The sequence below is a fragment of the Calidris pugnax genome, unplaced genomic scaffold (assembly GCF_001431845.1).
Source record: "Calidris pugnax isolate Ruff unplaced genomic scaffold, ASM143184v1 scaffold215, whole genome shotgun sequence".
NCBI lineage: Eukaryota > Metazoa > Chordata > Aves > Charadriiformes > Scolopacidae > Calidris > Calidris pugnax.
The window spans coordinates 755,348-774,204 of NW_015090997.1; the positions used below are offsets into that span (position 1 = coordinate 755,348).

Below are 18,857 nucleotides of genomic sequence, written 5' to 3' on the forward strand. Positions count from 1 at the left end.
TTGGCTGGATGGAACTGTTTGTGTAGGGAGGTGAATCTGACCGAGTCCAGATTTTCCTTGTTACCCCAGTGATGGCTTCCTCGAGCCTCCAGTTCTTGGTTAAATTCTATCATATTCCTTTTTCTTCCTCCTTTAAGACCCTGTCTATTGAAATTGGGTATGTTGACATCTCCATTATTAGGTAGAGCTGCCTCCCCAGATTAGCAGATGCTGGAAGAGTATCTCCTTTTCACTTACCCCTTCTCCTCCCACCCCCAAAAAAGGAAAGAAGCAAACAGTTTAACAGAAACACCCCAAAAGCTTGTGGGATATGGGTAACATTGAATGTTGTGCCTCACAGCATAACAGTTGATACAAACAACAGGCTGGGGTTGCAAGTTAACACCAGTGTCATAAAAAAAAGCTTTTCACAATCTAAACTCTGCGTTCACCCATCTTCAGGATGGGGCAGAGCTCAGTCTCTCCTGTGGCTTTTTCTCCTTGGGCTGGTTGCTGCAGAATTTGGCTCATATTATGGGGGGGGTGATGTGTGAAAAATCCTGTCCCATAATTTGTTGGAGATGGCTGTGACTGGGATCGGTATGGAACATGCTGATCGCTGTGAAATCCTCAGTCCCCATCCTCCCTTCCCCCCCCCAAAATTCACTGTACATATTTAAAAAAAAAAAAGAAGTCAAGTTTAGCAGTCTGGTTATTTTAGTACATGGCTTCATAAGGCAGAAAACCTACTGGATACAGTGCGTGGGGCAGTTGGCTGTCAGAATTCATGTGGAATTCTTCTTCGTTTTACTCGTTTCTTTAAAAAAACTTTAATTGGTTAAAGACCCATGTCTTGTATGAAAGCTTATATTCTTCCAAAACAAAAAAAAAACACTCAAAAAGCTGTTTCTTTCTTCCTCCCTTAAAACAACGTTGTCAAATCCTTTCCCTGTGATGCTGCCGTGGCACAAGGTTGAAGCTGCAGCAGCCGAGTGTCGTGTAGTTCCCCTCTGGCTTGGGAGGAAGCGAGTCTGGGCGTCCTGAGCCACCCTGGCCATCGTCAGAGCTCCAGGTACCTGATCAGGGCCACCATTACCAGGGAATTAGTTGTGATAACGACCGCGTGCGGCACCGGCCTCGTCACGGAGTCTTCCACCATCATACTGGTCCCTGAAAGAAAGGGAACGGGGAAGGAGCAACTGTCCTGTTGCACAGACACAACCTTGAGGAAAGAGTTGGGAGGGTCAGTAAATACTTCCTTCTAAGGTTCTTTGTGCTCCTATTGTGGTTGTTGCTGATGAACCTCCCAGGAACACTTGAATTTGGGAGTGGGTGCTGAGGACTTATCCCCTGAATCAAGGGAACCTGCTGGAGTTAGGTCAGGGCCCTACAAACTGTCGGGATTTCACTCTTAGTGAATGTGATTTTTGGAACAGCCTGCCCAGGGAGGTGGTGGAGTCACCATCCCTGGAGGTATTTAAGAAACATATAGACATGGCTCTTCAGGGCATGCTCTAGTGCCCAAGGTTATTGGTTTATGGCAAGGTGTTGAGTGTGGGGTTTAGTTGGTGGGTGTGGTGTTTTTGGTGGGCGTTTGGTGTGGTGTGTTTTGTATTTGTTTGGTTGTTTTTTGTTTGTGTTTGGGTTTTTTTTTTTTTTTTTTGGTTGGACTCGATCTCAGAGGTCCCTTCCAACCACTAAGATTCTGTGATTCTGTGATTCTGTGATTTGGGCTCATGTGGGGCCTCGAGGGCTTTAGCTGCAAGGAATTAAGGTCGGTGCAAACTAGACTGGAAGGGTCTCAGAGGCTGGGGAGAGGTCAGCTGGGGAGGAAGAAGTCAGAAGATCCTTTGAGCAAAGGGCACAAGGGAGCCAAAAACCAGAGTCTCAGCCTAAAACGCTGGGCTTGGATGTTCCCCTGTGTTCCTGGAAGGGAGAGTGGGATTTAAAAGCAGAATAGCATTATTGTTATGTGACCGTAGGGGAGGAGGTGTGACTAAGTCATTACTTGTCAGAGAAGAGTGGTAGCGAGTAGTCCTGCAGGTTAACTCCTCTCTCTGAGCTCGTTTTCCAGCAATCTGTTAAACCCCCAGTAAATGAGCGTTGGTGCATGGAGTGTGGACAGGCAGAGGGGTGGACGTACCACTGTTTCGGAGGATGTGAACTTCTGCTGGGACTCCATCTCCCCCGGGGCCCGTCACCCTGATCTGTACGAAGGCGTGAGTGAAGTCTTCAGGGACGGGGATGTCGATCCGGCTCTTGCTGGCCAGGTACAGCGTGGGGGCAGAGTGGGAATCCTGCCTGTAAAGCATCTGTTGGAAGAGACAAGTTTGAGTTTATGTTCACTGGGGTTTCCTTAGGGTCACTTAGAAGAGAAGGCCAGCTACAGGCTGCCCGTACCTTGTACCCCGTAACTGCAGACTCATCCGCCTTCGCCACCACTGGGTCCCACTTGATGCTGACCGTAGATCCAGAAAAAGTCCAGGAGATGTTGCCAGGTGGCCTCTTTGGTGCTAAGAGACACAAAACAAAACAGAGATTGAGTAAATCAGGGAAGGTTGTGCTGGTTCCAACTGTCTCCTGAGGCTCTACCAACCATCAGCAGAGCTGATGGCACCACTATGGTTGGTTTACAGGGAAGAACCCAGCAAACGTGACTCTGAGCACAGATCTTCTCAGGTAAGGGATGCACAGACCATAAGGCTGATCTGAGGAAATTCAAGGAACTGTTTTATGGACTAATTAAATGGCGTTAGAACACCAAGATGCAAAAAGTGATCACTGGGGATCCTCTGGAGGACACAGCACACCCGGGGAGTACAAGGTGCTCAGTGGAGGTGGTCAGGGCTCACTCACGTGGTTTTGTTGTCGTGACGTTGGTAGAGGGACTGGGGGGGCCAGTCCCAGCCCGGTTGTAAGCTCTGACTGACACGTGGTATTTCGTGTTGGGGTTTAGACCTGTTACATGAGCTGATGTGACCAGCCCCGCTGTTCTCACTCTGTCAGCTGCCTCTTCTTTATCACCATCCTTCCAGTACCGGATCTGAGTAGAAAAGGGTGTGATGGGGTTAGTAAGGGTAGAGGTAACTGCAGATACCAGCCCCATCCATCTCCAGCACTAGAGACCCTTTGGTATTTGTTCCTATGTATTTTCCATAGCCACGTGCCCAGGAATAAGGTGACAGCCTGTGTGGAAAGGCAAGCAGAAAAAAAAGGGATATTTCTCTCTTCCTAATCTCTCTTGTGAGCAGTAGGACTGGACTGGCCCTGTTAGAGCCTCGTGCTGTCCATAAATTGTCATCCGTCTTTGCAAATAGATGCTGTTTCCTTTCACCTCACTTGGCCTGGGGGAATTTTCTTTGCTGGGCTCTCGGATCTCAGGTTCAGTATCTCTCATTGCCATTGCAGGCTCGTACCTCGTAGCCCAAAAGCACTCCAGTCATGTCTCCCTGCTCAACGGGCTCCCAGGACACATCCATTTCCGAGGACAGAACAGCCTTGGCCGTAACTCTGAAAGGAGCCACTTTCGGTTCTGTAAAAGACAATGAAAGGGAATAAAATCCTTTTCCTTGCTCTGGGCAGCATAATCACCATCCTGAAGCGAAGGGCTCTCCTCAGCACTGTTACCGAGCAGCCAGGCAGCTGGTATTATGTGTACGGAGCAGAGCGAGGGGAAGGGATTTAGGGACTTAGCAGGACAAGCAGGGCCACAGCTGTGTGCTGGGAGGATCCAGGTCTGCTCTGCAGCTCTGGCTGTACAGCCACGGCTGGGCTTAGGGAAACAGCTCGCTGTGGATTTGGAGTAGAAGATAAATGCTGTGCAGAAATCACCGTCAGCTGCTCTTCGAGTAAAAGAAACCTCTCAGCTCAGCTCCAGCTCCCTCAGCCTGTCCTCATAGCAGAGGTACTCCATCCCCCTGATCATCCTTGTGGCCCTCCTCTGGACCTCTCCATCAGGTCCATGTCCTTCTTATAGAATTGCCCAGGCTGGAAGGGACCTCCAAAGGCCATCTAGTCCGACCCCCCCGCAGTCAGCAGGGACACCCCCAACTAGATCAGGTTGCCCAGGGCCTCATTGAGCCTCTCCTTGAATATCTCCAGGGATGGGGCCTCAACCACCTCCCTGGGCAACCTGTTCCAGTGCTCCACCACCCTCACAGTGAAGAACCCTCTCCTCATCTCCAGTCTAAATCTGTTCCCCTCCAGCTTGAAGCCATTGCCCCTCGTCCTGTCACTGCAGGCCTTTGCCTGTCCAGGAGCTCTCCTATCGCTGAGCTCCCAGACAGACAGAGCTCTGCAGGGGGCTGGTTGAGGATGGGTTGGACAAAGCAGGGTGGATTCCGAGTCGCCGCAGTCCCACCTTACCTTCTTCTGCAGAGTACACGATGGCCGTGAGGCTCTCTGGCCCCTCTCCTTTCCTGTTGTACGCCTTGATCTTCACTTCGAAGGGGGTGTAGGGCCCGATGCTCTCGTTGCGGTAGACGTAGTGCAGCGACTCGGCGTGCGGCACCCTTGCCGTCAGCCACCCCTGGGTGCCCTTCTTCCGAAACGACAGGATGTAGCCAAAGCCATCTCCGTTCTGATAGTCCCTCAGCGTCGGCTGTGAGGGGGGTGGGAAGAGAGAGGAGCCTTAATCCATTCAAACTTTGGACTGAGCACAGTGTTTGGCTCAGCCACATAGCGAAATTGTAATTGCAGCACTGATTTCCCAAAAGAAACGGCGCGTGCTCCTCCCCTTGGCCCTCTCCCAGCCCCCACGGCTGGTGCCCTGCTGCCCACTTACCGTCCAGTTGATGATCAGCTCGTTGGGAGCTCCTCCACCACCGCTGAGCCCAGATGGTGCCACAGTAGGTGCTGTCGGGTCCCCAAACAAAAGCAGACAGCACAGGTTGGGTTAAGGAGACAATAGTGATGGAGATGAGCACAGACACCGCGCGGACTCGGGGTAGCCAGGCTTTGACAGCTCGTGCAAAAGTGTTTGTTTCTATATTTTCAGCCCAAGTGTATTTCAGATATTTGTGAAAATCAGGTCTAGAATACTGGCCAGTGTGTGGCAGAGCTTATTTGAGGGCAGCATTTCTCAGAAGGGACAAGAATCAAGCTCAAAAGCAGGGAGATGGAGGAGAGCTTTTACTAGAAAGGAGTTAATATGCATTTGGTGTGAGAGCAGTTCTCCTGCTGTTCTTCCATCCCTTCTGCTTGCACGTTCAAGCAGCAGATGAACATTCCCAGCCATTTGCTGGGAAATTTCCCTTGTCTTTGCAGAGCTGTGCTCTGTGATACAATAGGGCTTTTTCCCCTTCCGAATCATTACTGCCCAGAAGGTACTGGATTTGAAGCTAGGATTTATAATGGTTTATATGTATCTGATGCTGCCAGCTCTGGTACTGCTTTGTCTTTGATGTGTAAATGGGCAAAAAAGGCAGAAAACGTTGTGATGGCATCACCTCTGGGAGCACTCAAGGAGATGACTAATTGTTTGGGCCCAAGGCGTGCTGTGAGCCAGCCTCCCCCTGGAGCCAGCACGTGGGGACAGGAACCTCCTAGTCCCCATCCTGCCTCTGAGTGTATCTGCACGTACCTGCTTCTTTGGTACGGATTTTGCTGGAGGGTAAACTTGGCTCCCCAACTCCCAGAATGTTACTTGCTAAGACCCGAAACTCATAATCCATCCAAGGAATGAGGTTCACCACCTGGGCTGTCTCGGCGTTGCCTTCAATATTTACAGGGTCTATATAATCCAATAAGAGGAGAAGAGAAGAAATAGAGCGAGTGGCAGCCAGCGTACTAGCACGGAGCAAGAACTGGCCAGCATGGACCATGCCACCACCACTGCCCTCCAGACACTTACTGGTCCTCATTTGCTTCCACTTGCTCGAGAGGAGGGTCCGTGCCTCCACGATGTACCTGGCGATGGGGCTGTGGTTGTCGAAGCCACGGCTCCAGCTCAGCTGGACGCTGGTGTCACTGATGTCTCTCACCACCACCCCTCCGGGGGGGCCTGGAGGTCCTGGGGTGGTGGGAGACAAATGGATGTGTTACTAAGAGGAAAGATTTGGAGGGTTGTTGCTCTTGATATTGTACAAGTTATAAATTAAGATCAGGCCTCTCTTTTCTGGAAGCTGGGAAGGTCCTGGGGTGGTGGGAGACAAGTGGATGTGTTACTAAGAGGAAAGATGTGGAGGGTTATTGCTCTTGATATTGTACTAGTCATAAATTAAAATCAGGTCTCTCTTTTCTGGAAGCTGGGAAGCCTCATGTCCAATTTTGACCTCCAGAAAAACTCAGAGGCTTATCCCATCCCATCCAGTTCAAATATTAGATGGTGAGGTGGTCCCTTGCAGGGACTATGTCACTACTTGAGGCTTGTAAGGAGCAGGGGACCTTATGACAGACAAATTACCTCTGACAGTCAGCGTGGCTGACTCAGAAGCACTGTCCACGACCGTCTGGGCTGTACACGTGTACCGCCCCGAGTGCTTCAGCTGGGCATTGAAGATGCTGAGGTCTCCAATAGCTTCCTTCTGCATGGAGAAAAGACAGCAGGGAGAGCATTTGAACACGCTTCATCACAACCCAGCGTTCAACGTGCAAACAAAGAGGTTGGTATTGGTTTTCTGTCCCCTTTTGATGGTACATAATTGTCCTTTCTACTCACCGCGCTGGCTCGCCGGTAGTGCCCCTCCGACTTGTCAAAGTCAATGGGGAAATCATCTAGTGACCAGGTGAAGGTAAGGTCCATAGTTGGGTCATGGGACGCATGACACTGTAGCGTGAGGTTTTCACCTACGTTGATATCAGCACTAGATGGTGCCAACGTGATTTTGGTGGCATCTGCAGAGAAAGAGTAGGGAGGGCCGTTAGATGGAAATGTCCATGTACCAGATGTATATTTAATGCTGCAGAACATCCAAACCAACACTTTCCAACTTGTTGTCACCCCTCTCTAACGGCTGTAGTTTTACAGGAGGAAGATTGCAGTGGTTAGAAAATGGAAATGCTTGTCTCAAGGAGGTAGGATTTGGTGGGTCAGGCAGAAGATTTGCTGTTCCACAGGTTGAAATGTCTTTGATTCCCTGAGTATTGCATTGATTTTGGGGAGTGTAAGGAGGGAAGTATCACATCATGGTATTCTTAGATGTTTCTTGCTTGATTGACCCCAAATTGAGGCAAAAATCTCTACCTCGAACAGAGAGGATTCCAGTACTGTTGGCTTTGCCCATGAAGTTCTCAGCAAAGCAGGTGTACTTTCCCTCATCGGATTTGCTGATGTTCTGGAGGATCAAGGTGCCATCTGTGGTAATAGTCACCCTGGAAAGGAAGAAGAACCACACAAGAGGAAGGTTAAAATGTCTGTTCGCTCTGTACATCTGACAATTTCCAGCACTTGCTGATTTTAAAGAAATTGGTGATAAAGACAGGACTGCCAAATATTACGTAGGAGTTTTCTAGAGAAGAAACTAGAGGAGTAAAAAAGTGCTTTATTCGGGGATGTAGCAGCACGCTTTGGTCATCGAGTCCGGCCTTCTGGCAAGAAAAAGAGATGTGATTTTAGCTATGGTTTCTAGGCAGAAGCTGACTCTGTGCTGCTACCTGCTGCTGTTGATCAGAAGCTCGGTCCCTTTGGTCCAGAGCACGGTGGCTTTTGGTGCTGCTCGTGGTTGGCAGGGGATGATGACCTTCCCGCTTCGGGCTGCAGGTATCAGTCGCTTCACTGGGTTTAGTCTAAAATCTGGTGCTAAGGCTAGAGGAGGGGGGAAAAAAAAAAAGGATTAAGGAATGATTAGAAACCCCTGCTATGTGAGCCTTTTAGCTGCCGTGTAACTAGGTATTGATTTGTTGTTGGATGACTCGGTAACAGAAGCGTGGCAGTATCTGGTGAGCGGGATGAAGGAGCGATTCCTCTGCTGCCGGGCGGTCTCTAACGCCGGCCAAGGCAGGGGTTACGTGACGGACGCAATGGGATATGACCCTAACAAGTGCAAGGTCTTTGAGAGACACAAGAACAGCTGCTTTTGAAAATGTAGAGGATGTTTTCTGTGATATCCTGACCAAAGTCACCGATGCAGACATCCAGCTCCTGGATCTGCAGAGATAGAATCGGGGTTTATCTGCTGCCCACAGGCATTGCAGCGTGTTAAATGTTGAAGAGCTGATGCTTTAGGGCCTTTAATTTATCTCTGGCATCTATTGACCAGGAGGAGATAAGCTTTTAGACTCATGTGGAACAGGTTTGGCATCAGTCCAGTTCCAGTCGCCATCCGTCAAAGCGGGCTGAATGGGTACTGAATGCTTTTCTTTCCCCCCAAAAAAGAGGAGGGCTGTGTGGAGGAAGGGAGCTCGTGCTGCCCTCTGTCCTGTACACTTTCTGCAGCTAAACAGATGTCCTTGTTCTCTTTTGGCGTTACTGAATTTGCACAAGATGTAAATTTTCAAGGGTTGTCGAGTGTCTTGTTGAACCAGTTACTATATTTCAATGGTGAGTGAAGCAGTTTTTGTCTGCTCTTATCTGACTCTGAGATCGCAAGCGAGGGATATTAGGAAGAGATCTAAAATGCTTCAGTGTCCCATTGAAACCCAGAGCACTGGGAAATGAGAAATTACCTTGCACTGTTAATTCAGCACTTGCATATACTGTGCCATGCTTGTTCTCAGCCACACACTGATACATGCCAGAGTCCTCCAGGACTAGCTTGGAAAATCTCAGCTCTCCACCGCTCACTTCGATGCGGTTCTGTGCAAACGAGAGGATGAACCCGTTAGATGAGAAAAACACAAATGGAACTCAAGCCTCGTGTGCTCAGGGTTGAGTTTCATCACGGACTCTTTGCCAGTCTGAAGCCAGCCTGGTTTTCCAGGGGAGAAAACGCAGGGCATTTTATCCGTGTGTCTGGTCACTTCCCCACGTCACTCTGCTCTGTTTGCTGAGACCTGTGAGTGCTGGAGCAGCGACGTGCGGGTCAGACAGAGACCAGCACAAGGTGCTATTTATCCGCCCTGATAACTGGCTGTGAGTTCCTGTGGCTGCATGAAGCAATGGCTGGGATGGCAGCGACGGGAGAAGGAACTTGCCCTCGGTAAGGACCGTGGCATCGCTTTGCAGCCTGATGGGGGGCACATGGAACAGGGATGCGGGGTGATCAGAGGGGGTTGAGATGCGTTTGCAGGGAGGCGGGAGAAGGGTCTAAGTCTGGAGTTGCGTGTTTGGTTCTCCAGAACCTGGAGGTTGTGCTGTGTGTTGGCTCTCACTGCCAGACCTGTGCTGGGGGTACCTGGGAGGTCAGTGGCTGCCCGTCCCGGAGCCATCGGACCGTGGGTCGGGGTTTGCCGGCGGCGGCGCAGCTCCAGCGCAGGTCGGACCCGATGTCGGCTTCCGTGTCGGTGATCACCTTCAGCCACTCCGGCTGAGCTGCGAAGGGAGCAAGAGAGGTGGCAGAGCCAAGAGGATCAGATGAGAGGGTTTGCGGGTGCCAGGCAAGCAGAAGGATGCTCATTGTGTCATCTCTGCTGGCAGATTTTATTTCTCACAGCGTGGTTCGCCATAGTAACAGCCTTTGCCTTTTGTGCAGCCGTGCAAGGCTGAGCCCTCTATGGGTCTGGCTGCAGCTGTGCGTGTGGACTGCACCAAATTACAGCAGAGTCCAGATCTGAGGAAGAATATTATGGTTTCTTTTCTTAAATGCAGTCATTCCTGAACTTCAGGAAAGACTGGATTCAGACTAAGAGAACCAGGTTGAGTTTTGTAACTTGGCTAGACCCAAGCATTAACCCTTGGGGAAGTAACCCAGCCTTGGATCTTGGTTGACAGCCAAGTTTGATTTTTACCACTATGCTTCCTTCCCTGGTTACCTCATTTTTGGTAGTATTATTTTAGAACAATTTAGGAGGTTTCTCTCTACTTGCCATCGCTTAAACGTCTCCACTGAGGAAAGCTACCAGTGATCTCTGCAGGTCTTTGTTAGGGCTTTGCAATAGGTTTAATTGGGGCTGATAGAAGGACCAGAGGTGGTGGTTTCACTCCCAGAGGCTCAGTCCGTTCCTGGGGGCACCTTGCTGTGCTCTGGGAAGGCACGTGTTTAAATGTCTTACCTTGAATGATGATGCGGCCCTGGTAGGTGTCTCTCCCTTTGATGTTTTCAGCCTCACACTCATAAGTGCCTTCATCCTCAAAGCCAACATCCTGGATCTGCAAGAGGGGCTCGCTGCCGATCCACTTGGAGGACTGCGAGCCATCCAGCTTCCTCCACTTGATTCGAGGAACGGGGCTACGTGAAAGTAAATCTGGTGAAGGCCAGTTCTTGGGTACCCCGTGCTGTGTTACAACGGAGTGTAACACCCGGGTCCTGTCCCAGCTGGGCCCTGGCCAGCAGGACAGATGGCTTTAGCCAATTCCTCCCTCCTCCTGTCCTCCCTCCATCTCTGGTCTACAGCAGACCCGTTTCAGAGAGGGGCTGTGAAAGCTGCAGGTTCTGAAGTGCCCTCCCCGTCCCCAGCCCCAAGCGACACGGACGCTGCACTCACTTTCCAAAGGCAAAACACTCCAAAGTCACCACCTGCCCGGCCAGAGCGTAGGTGTCTGCAGGAAACCTGGCTTTTATGCTGGGGGCGTACTGCCTGGCATCTGGTGAAAGGAAAGCACCGTTGAGGAGCTCTGGGTGACTTCAAAATGACACACGTGAGGTCTTACAGGGCAGAGGTACCCGCAAGGTTACACTACTTTGCAAAATCTTTGGATAATTTACAGGTGGCAGAGACTGAGTTTAATTTTCCTCTTAAAGCAGCTCTTACTAAACTCTCTAAAAACCTCTTTACGACATCTCAGGGCTATTTCTCTGTAATTCTCTACCTGCTTAAGTCCCTTCACCCTGCCCAAAAAGTATCTTTAGCTGCCTCTCTGCAGGGCCACCAAAGGCAGAGGAGAGGATTTTCAGGGATATCTGAGCATTCACAGGCTGCACCTTCTGCCATTTCTTTTTTACAAACAGAGAAACTCCATGGATGGGGTTTGCAGCTGCACAAGCAGCAAAGCCTTGAGACAGGGCTGCTTCCCCCAGCTTCCAGCCAATTAATTAATATTTTTGTAAGCTCTTAAGCTCCCCTGAGAGGCTGCTGGAGTCCTGTGAAGCCCGAGTGTTTTGCAGTGGCTTGTTAATTTTGCATTTTGCCCGGTCCCCTTATGATAATCCAAGGGCACTGACCCTCTGCGGCGAGGCTGAGCCGGGAGAACTTGCTGAAAACGCTCTTGGTGATAAAATCGATGTGGCTGGTGGCAAAGCATGAATAGTTCCCCAGGTCTGAAGCCTCTGTCTTGGCAATGTAAAGGTTTCCTGTGGTCTGAGAGACGAAACGCCTTCCGTCGGCTGGGATGAAGTTGGGAAACTCGTTCAGGAGCCATCGATAGGATAAACCTGTGGGGTAAAGAAAAGAGGAACAAACTGCACAAGGTCCCTGTGACCTCCTCGGTGGGACTGAACCCAACCAGCCCCTCTCTGGGCCAGCTGGTACTTCGTTTTCTCCACGTGCTAAGTCCTACCTCTGCTTTGTTGCTTTACAGAGTCCATACGTTACCTGGGTAGTGGGGAGGAGGGCTGCAGGCAAACATCACTCCCCAGCCTTCTGTGATCTTCACGGGGTCTCGCTCCTCTGCAGAGAATTCCTGCAAAACTAAACATGCAAAGTGAAACCTGTCCGTGGATATAAAAAAAAACACAACCCAGCTGGAGGGATGACTGCATTTTATCTCTCCCTCCACAGGCTGGTCTTTTCAGTGGTTGTACAGAGGGAGATCCAAAAATATTACTGAATTTCTCTGCAGTGCATCAAATTTCTACGGCACATCCATGTTAATGGGAAGTGCCAGGGGATTTTTCCAAGTGTACCGTGCACAGGAGAGCTTCTCTTTTCTCTCCAGCCTTTGTTAATGCGAGCAGTGGGGGGGGCTCAGTTTACCCCCGGGGTAACTGTGGCTGCGTTTCATTTACCTTGTGGAGACAAACTTACAGCCAAAGCGGAGGGAGGCTTCCCTGCTGACCACCGTGCCCCTGGAATTGGATGCCACGCACTGGTAGGAGCCAGCATCCTTGGCTTTCACGGGGTTGCTTATCACTAGGTCGCCTGCAACCAGCCTGTACCGGGAGTCTGGCTCCATCTTTATCTCTGTGCCGTTCATCTTCCACCTGCCAAGAGTGAGGGGGGTAAATACTCATCGCAGCGCTCGTAGGAGGCTGTGCTTGTTTGTTTTTCCAGCTGGGGAGTGTCAGGATTTGGATTTACAGCTGCTCTGTGACCTGGGAAGGACGCACATCACGTACGGGCGAGGAGGTTGATTCCCATGTTAGTGATTTTCTTTATATATAAAAGCAGAGAAGGGAAACCAAAATTACTGATGGTTGTGTTCCCAGCCCTGGTGTGGAGAGAGAGCAGCGAGCTCACCTGTAGGTCGCGGGAGGACTGGCTCTGGCTCGGCAGGAAAGTGTGACTTTCTCTTCTGCTGAACCTTCGGGGAAGAGGGTGTGCACGGGCTGCTCTTCAAACACGGGGCCGTAGTTCCTTGTGCTACTCTGGGCTTGGCACCAGACTGCAAGAGAGGGAAAACCTGCTCAGCTCAGTTTAGCTTTTTCTAAAAATTCTCATTTTTAGTTTTGTAGGGTGTCCCTGGCAGCCTGAGAACGGCATCTAGAGTGAAAGAAGGAGCAACGTGAAAATCGCAACCCATCTGTCAGCACGGCCCAGCCCCAGCCATGGCTTTGGGCAGAGACTGTGCATTTCCTGAGCAGTCACACCATCTCTGCCATGCCAGGGGGACCAGACATGCTTAAAGACGTCCAGATGAAGGAATACTGACTCTTGGAAAACCATGCCCTGATGAGACTGGAGCTGAGAACCCCTGGATGCCCTCCTTCTCCACGGCAGTGAAGATGAGCTGGTTCCTCCTCAGTCTGTACTGGTTGGTTCCTCCTGAGTCCTCTCCAGGACAAGGGAGGAGAGAGGAGAACTTGGATGATCACAGTAAGTTCTCAGCTCTGTTGCTGCCTCCCTGCACACGCCTGGCAGATCCCCTCCATCCCTGCGTCGGCAACATCATCAACTCTTGATGACTCCAACCTTGCTGTTTTCTGGTGCTCAAACCAGTATTGGTTCCCTTTTGAACTAACGGGATGAGCTTGAAGCTTCCTCTGTAGCGTTCAGACAGGGGTTTGACTCTGATCTTGCTGTCAGGAGCATGGCTCAGGTAGCAGGCACAAGGGCAGCATAAGAACCTGCCTCCCTTCTCCTCCTCCTCTGTGCCTGGGCCACCCTTTGGCGGGGTGATGGTGTGTCACTGCGAAGTGCCAGCTGTCCCCAGTGACTCTGTGTCTCAGATAAACAGCAAATGCTAGCAGAGCCCCTTCCACAGGGGTGTTATGGAAACGGCAGTGTGAATAAGAACAGAGCAGAAGCTGGCTGGAAATCTCCTCACTGCGGGTCTGTTCCCTCCCTGGCACCCTGAGAAATGCCTGTCCCTTGGTGGGGACAGAGCCACCCCAAGACAGTGTCACAGAATCACAGAATCTTCTAGGTTGGAAGGGACCTTAAAGATCATCTTGTCCAACCGTCAACCTAACTGACAAAAATAGACACCCACACAACAAACAAGGAGCATCATCACTAAACCATACCTCCCAGCACTACATCAACCCGGCTTTTGAACACCTCCAGGGATGGTGCCTCAACCACCTCCCTGGGCAGCCCATTCCAATGGCTGAGAACCCTTTCAGTGAAAAAATTTTTCCTAATATCCAGCCTGAACCTCCCCTGGCGCAACTTGAGGCCATTTCCTCTCGTCCTGTCACCTGTGACTTGAGAAAAGAGACCGACCCCCACCTCTCTACACCCTCCTTTCAGGGAGTTGTAGAGAGCAATAAGGTCTCCCCTCAGCCTCCTCTTCTCCAGGCTGAATAACCCCAGCTCCCTCAGCCTCTCCTCATCAGACTTGTGCTCCAGACCCCTCACCAGCTTTGTCGCCCTTCTCTGGACCCGCTCCAGCACCTCAGTGTCCTCCCAGCACGGTCCCCCTCTGCTCTGCAGTGCCAAGCTCCGAGATGCTTAGCTGGCCCCAAGGATCCTTCCATGCTTTGTAATTGAATTAATAACTGTCTTAAAACCGCCACGCCACCCGGCAATCTGTTTCCTTCCCTACAGTACGCAGCATGGGCACTGGTTAAATTAAGTGACTCCAGTAAGTATGATGTTTTATGCAAGAGTAACTTCCAGCGGGGAACGGCCGGCTGGGGCTCTCCTGGGCTCGGTTGGGGGGGAGCAGCCCTTTACCTGTAGCTCCTGGGGTTCTTCTCATGTTCCGGCTGCTCTCGCATGCGGGGAGGAGGGTGAGATGGGAGAGGGGCTCTGCTAATTGGCTCGGTGGGTTCCCAGCAGCTGGTGGCTGCTCCTTGTGTCCGACCAGCAGCCAATTACCCAGCCCTTGGCTGCTGCGAGGGAGCCTGATGTCCCCGCTGTCACACAGGGGAGAGGGGCTCCAGCCTGGGCCTGATACTTTGGAATAAGAGAAAAGCGGCGTTTCGAGGGTTATATTCTCTCCAAATCAGTGCAGGTAACCAACAGCCAATTACCCAGCCCTGGGCTCCGGCAGCCGGGACGTGCTGCTGCCAGGGAGCCTGATGTCCCCGCTGTCACACAGGGGAGAGGGGCTCCAGCCTGGGCCTGATACTTTGGAATAAGAGAAAAGCGGCGTTTCGAGGGTTATATTCTCTCCAAATCAGTGCAGGTGCCATTTTCCTTCTAAAAATAGTTATATTCACCAAGGAGCAGCTCGTGTAAGCTGGAAATGTTCTGTCAGTTGGGGCAGCGATGGCTGCGCTGAGCGAGTCTCAGCTGGAAGTAACTCCTCTGGCCAGCAGGTGAAATAATCATGAGTTAATGGAGAATTAGTAAGAAAGTAGTGCATTAATTGTGTTCTGGTAGATGGTAGTGAATGGATGAACGTTTAACAGCTTTACATTTTGAGATTAATCAGTAGCATATGGTAAATAATTTCTATTTATTTAGCAAATAAAATATAGATTATTAACACTCACATGCATGCTTTTTCTCGTGGGGTGCTCTTTCCCAATCAAGCCAAATTATGCTAATTATCCCTTCTGGTTCCACCCGGAGCCTGCACCCCGTTGCTCTCCGCTGCTGTCCCTTTTTCCCTGCCAAGGTTATGGACTCTACAACTGTCAGACATCGATTTTCTCAAAGGTAATCAATGCCAGAAGTTCAGATGAATTTTTATCTGCAGTTCCAAGGTGTCTGGTTGGTGTTGGGGGCGAAACGCCTGGATCTCACTCATTAAGCAAAACAACTGTGAGATTAAAGTAATAATTAAACAGTTGCAAGTTCAGGGCATGGTTAGGACTGAGGATTGAGAGCGAAGCAGAGCAGTAAATCTCAGTCCCCCTCAGCCTGATCCTCTGAGCTGCTTCTATCACCCCAGGACTCTAGGTTTTAATGTTACCAAGACAGGTACTTCCTCGGGGTATTTCATTCGGGGGAGAAGACAAACACAAAAGAAAGGTCTTCAAGCCAAATGTGCAAAAGCAAAGTGATGGGCTCAGAATGGGGCGTGCCTTATGCAGCCCTACTGTCTGTGTTAATAATCCAGCTAAGAGAGCAGAAATGATGGGAAATCTGCTGTTACGCCTCTTTGGAACATTTGTTATTAGGAAAAATAAATGTGAACTCGAAAATAAATAGGAATAGGTGAAAAGGGAACATCTGATTTGGGAAAAGAGCTGGAGCAAGGGTTTTATGTTCTACACAGCGCTCCAGGAGTGACTTGTGCTGTTGTTTGGAAGAGAAAAATTACGGTATCATGAAATACACCACCAAGGAGACAGCGGTCTCTGTGCTGATAAAAAAAATATCCAAACTTTATACCAGATATTGCTGGAATAGACAAAATTCAAACCTTCTCTCCTTTGCCCCTGCAGTGAGCGGGGGTTGGCTGCCAGTGCCCCCCCCGCCCCGTGTGGTGGCTTGTTTCTGGCAGGGCAAGTTTTGGGTTATTATTAGGATTTGGAATCTGCTGAAAGGCAAACCTGGAAAGCCCAGGTGTCCAGGAGGCCTAATGCTTTGCCTTTATGCTGAGCTCTGCGCTGGCTGCGGAGACCAGGAAATGATAAATGTCTCAGTTGAAAGTTTTCCAAGATGTGTTCCAGGTTTTGGGGCCGTCGGCAGCGATCCGAGCACGGGCAGCTCCCGAGCACTGACCCCAGCCTGGAGCCTGGGCACTGGGAGGGAGCTGGGCAATTAATTGGTTTTATAGGAAATCTGAACACACACACACACACACACACACACAGACACATGTGCACAAAATCAAAGAGGTTATTTAAAAAGAGCAGGAGCAAGGGTTGTATGTTCCACACAGCACTCCAGCAGTGACTTGTGCTGTTATTTGGGAGAGAAAAATCATGGTATCATGAAATACACCACCAAGGAGACAGCAGTCTCTGTGCTGATAAAAAAAATATCCAAACTTTATACCAGATATTGCTGGAATAGACAAAATTGAAACCTTCTCTCCTTTACCCCTGCAGTGAGTGGGGGGTGGCTGCCAGTGTCCCTCCCCATGCGGTGGCTTGTTTCTGGCAGGGCAAGTTTTGGGTTATTATTAGTATTTGGAATCTGCTGAAAGGCAAACCTGGAAAGCCCAGGTGTCCAGGAGGCCTAATGCTTTGCCTTTATGCTGAGCTCTGCGCTGGCTGCGGAGACCAGGAAATGATAAATGTCTCAGTTGAAGGTTTTCCAAGATGTGTTCCAGGTTTTGGGGCCGTCGGCAGCGATCCGAGCACGGGCAGCTCCCGAGCACTGACCCCAGCCTGGAGCCTGGGCACTGGGAGGGAGCTGGGCAATTAATTGGTTTTATAGGAAATCTGAACACACACACACACACACACAGAGACACATGTGCACAAAATCAAAGAGGTTATTTTTAAAGAGCAGCTCTCTGAGGAACAGAGGGTTATTTTTAACGAGGAGCTGTCTGAGGAACAAAGGGACGGTGCTTTGGCTACCCTGAGATTTCAACATTTTCCGTGGCTTTTACTGAATGAGGACAGGCCGGAGAGATTTTTAGACTTTCCTGACAGCCCTGTTCATTAGAGAGTCATCTCTCTGTGCTCCATAAGCTTTAAACCTTTACGTTTGGCTGGGAAGCCATCCTTTGGGTGATAGGGCCGAGGGAGGGGTGACGTTGCCAACCCCTCTCCCCAGGGCTGGAGGAAACAGCCCAGATCTGGAGTCTTTGGGTCTTCGCCCTCCCTGGAATGTTTCCCTGATCCTCATCAATAGCTGGCATCATTTTGTCCCTGGTCCCTCACTGATGTTCCCAGTGTGGGTTTCTCAGCTGGCTCCCGAGATCCATTGCATCATCAGCCAAAGGTCAAGAGAAAATAAACACCCCCCCAAGGCTTTACAGTGAGTCATTTTTGGTGGGCTCAGCTTGGACGGGGAGCAAGTTGCACGAACTCAGCTGGTTAATGGGAGAACCCAACTCCATCTCGCTGCCTCTACCAGATTTGGGTCAGACCAATTTCCAAACAGGCTAATTGCCTCCCAATCTAGGGCAGCCACCCCTCCCTCTGCCTCCTCGGGGATCCAGAGAACATTAAAAGGTAATTAGATATTTATAAGGACAGGCGAGCGGTCTCTGCCCGGGATGATGAATTAGCTTGAAGACATTATCTAATTCTCAGTTGTCTGAAATGAAATGTCTCCCTGCTGAAAAGGGGCCTTCGGAGCGCAGCCTGAGACTCCCTGAGATCCAGAGAGGGTCCCTGATGGATGGGGGAATCTTTGCAGTCAGGATAGGGCCAAAAAGGCATCCCTGGAAAAAACAGAGGAGCAGGGAGCGAGTCCTTGTGCTGGGGCCAGGAGGAGCCCGGGCAGCGCTGGCTGTGGAGGGCACTGCTCCTGCTGAGGCTTTGCCTGAGGATCTGCATCTCCCGTGTTTCACCTACATCTGAATTTAGAAAGGGGGAGACTTGTGTGTCAACCCTTCCCGTCCTCTTTCCTGAGAGGCTGAACGTAGGACAGACCCATCCCCTGGCTGCATGAACCACCCGGGGGACGGGCAGCGCTGGCTGTGGAGGGCACTGCTCCTGCTGAGGCTTTGCCTGAGGATCTGCATCTCCCGTGTTTCACCTACATCTGAATTTAGAAAGGGGGAGACTTGTGTGTCAACCCTTCCCGTCCTCTTTCCTGAGAGGTTGGAGGTAGGACAGACCCATCCCCTGGTCCCTCCCGGGAGATGGGGCATCGCCGTCGCTGCGGCCGTACAGGCCCCGCGTGGAGCAGGGAGGGACAATGTGACAAGAAAATGGCATTTCCTGGGCAATGTCCCCCTTGGCACCTCCGGAGAGTCCCTCTCGGTTCCCCACGGACCCCCTCCATTCCGCTGCTCTTACCCAGGGCGGTGAGGACGGGCAGGGACGTGCGGAGAAATCCATCGGTGATTCCCATCCTGCGCCTCCGGCCGGTCACGGAGCCTCTGCAGGAGAGCGGGGAGGGCAGCCCTGCAGGGGACAGAGAAATGGGTGATCTGTGGTGTCTCTGCCACCCCGCTCCAGGGTCTGGCCTCCAGCTGCCCGTCCCCGCTGGCCACCGGCCCGGGGTGACACTCACTGGGGAGCAAACATCCAGCTGTGGGTGAGGAGCAGGCAGGGGGCTGAAGGAGCTCTTTTTCTTTCTGACGTGACAGATCTGGTTGGGAAATTGTTCCTCCTCCCTTACTATGTGTTATTCTTTCTCCCCCCTCCAAAAAGAAGGCTTCCTTCCGACCGGTTTTTATTAAAAAATGCAAAGCCAGAAGCGCACAGGATATTGGTGGCGGGGGG

General features: G+C 51.0%; 1 protein-coding gene across 1 annotated transcript in view; it reads right to left on the reverse strand.

The window, feature by feature from the left end:
- Nucleotides 1-304: 304 nt before the first annotated feature.
- The window catches only part of CNTN2 (contactin 2 (axonal)), a 30,960-nt gene continuing 12,407 nt past the window's right edge, over nt 305-18,857 (reverse strand). The window contains exons 2-23 of the mRNA XM_014955464.1: nt 18,429-18,536; nt 12,412-12,556; nt 11,980-12,155; nt 11,548-11,643; nt 11,178-11,387; nt 10,501-10,600; nt 10,069-10,244; nt 9,252-9,388; nt 8,584-8,713; nt 7,573-7,723; nt 7,163-7,290; nt 6,638-6,813; nt 6,383-6,503; nt 5,831-5,989; nt 5,561-5,710; nt 4,763-4,833; nt 4,345-4,579; nt 3,396-3,511; nt 2,836-3,022; nt 2,380-2,492; nt 2,123-2,291; nt 305-1,149 (exon numbers count right to left, since the gene is read on the reverse strand). Of these exons, the coding sequence (XP_014810950.1) occupies nt 1,040-1,149; nt 2,123-2,291; nt 2,380-2,492; nt 2,836-3,022; nt 3,396-3,511; nt 4,345-4,579; nt 4,763-4,833; nt 5,561-5,710; nt 5,831-5,989; nt 6,383-6,503; nt 6,638-6,813; nt 7,163-7,290; nt 7,573-7,723; nt 8,584-8,713; nt 9,252-9,388; nt 10,069-10,244; nt 10,501-10,600; nt 11,178-11,387; nt 11,548-11,643; nt 11,980-12,155; nt 12,412-12,556; nt 18,429-18,483 (3,111 nt within the window). The 5' untranslated portion in view covers nt 18,484-18,536 and the 3' untranslated portion in view covers nt 305-1,039. The remainder of the gene's footprint in view (nt 1,150-2,122; nt 2,292-2,379; nt 2,493-2,835; nt 3,023-3,395; nt 3,512-4,344; nt 4,580-4,762; nt 4,834-5,560; nt 5,711-5,830; nt 5,990-6,382; nt 6,504-6,637; nt 6,814-7,162; nt 7,291-7,572; nt 7,724-8,583; nt 8,714-9,251; nt 9,389-10,068; nt 10,245-10,500; nt 10,601-11,177; nt 11,388-11,547; nt 11,644-11,979; nt 12,156-12,411; nt 12,557-18,428; nt 18,537-18,857) is intronic.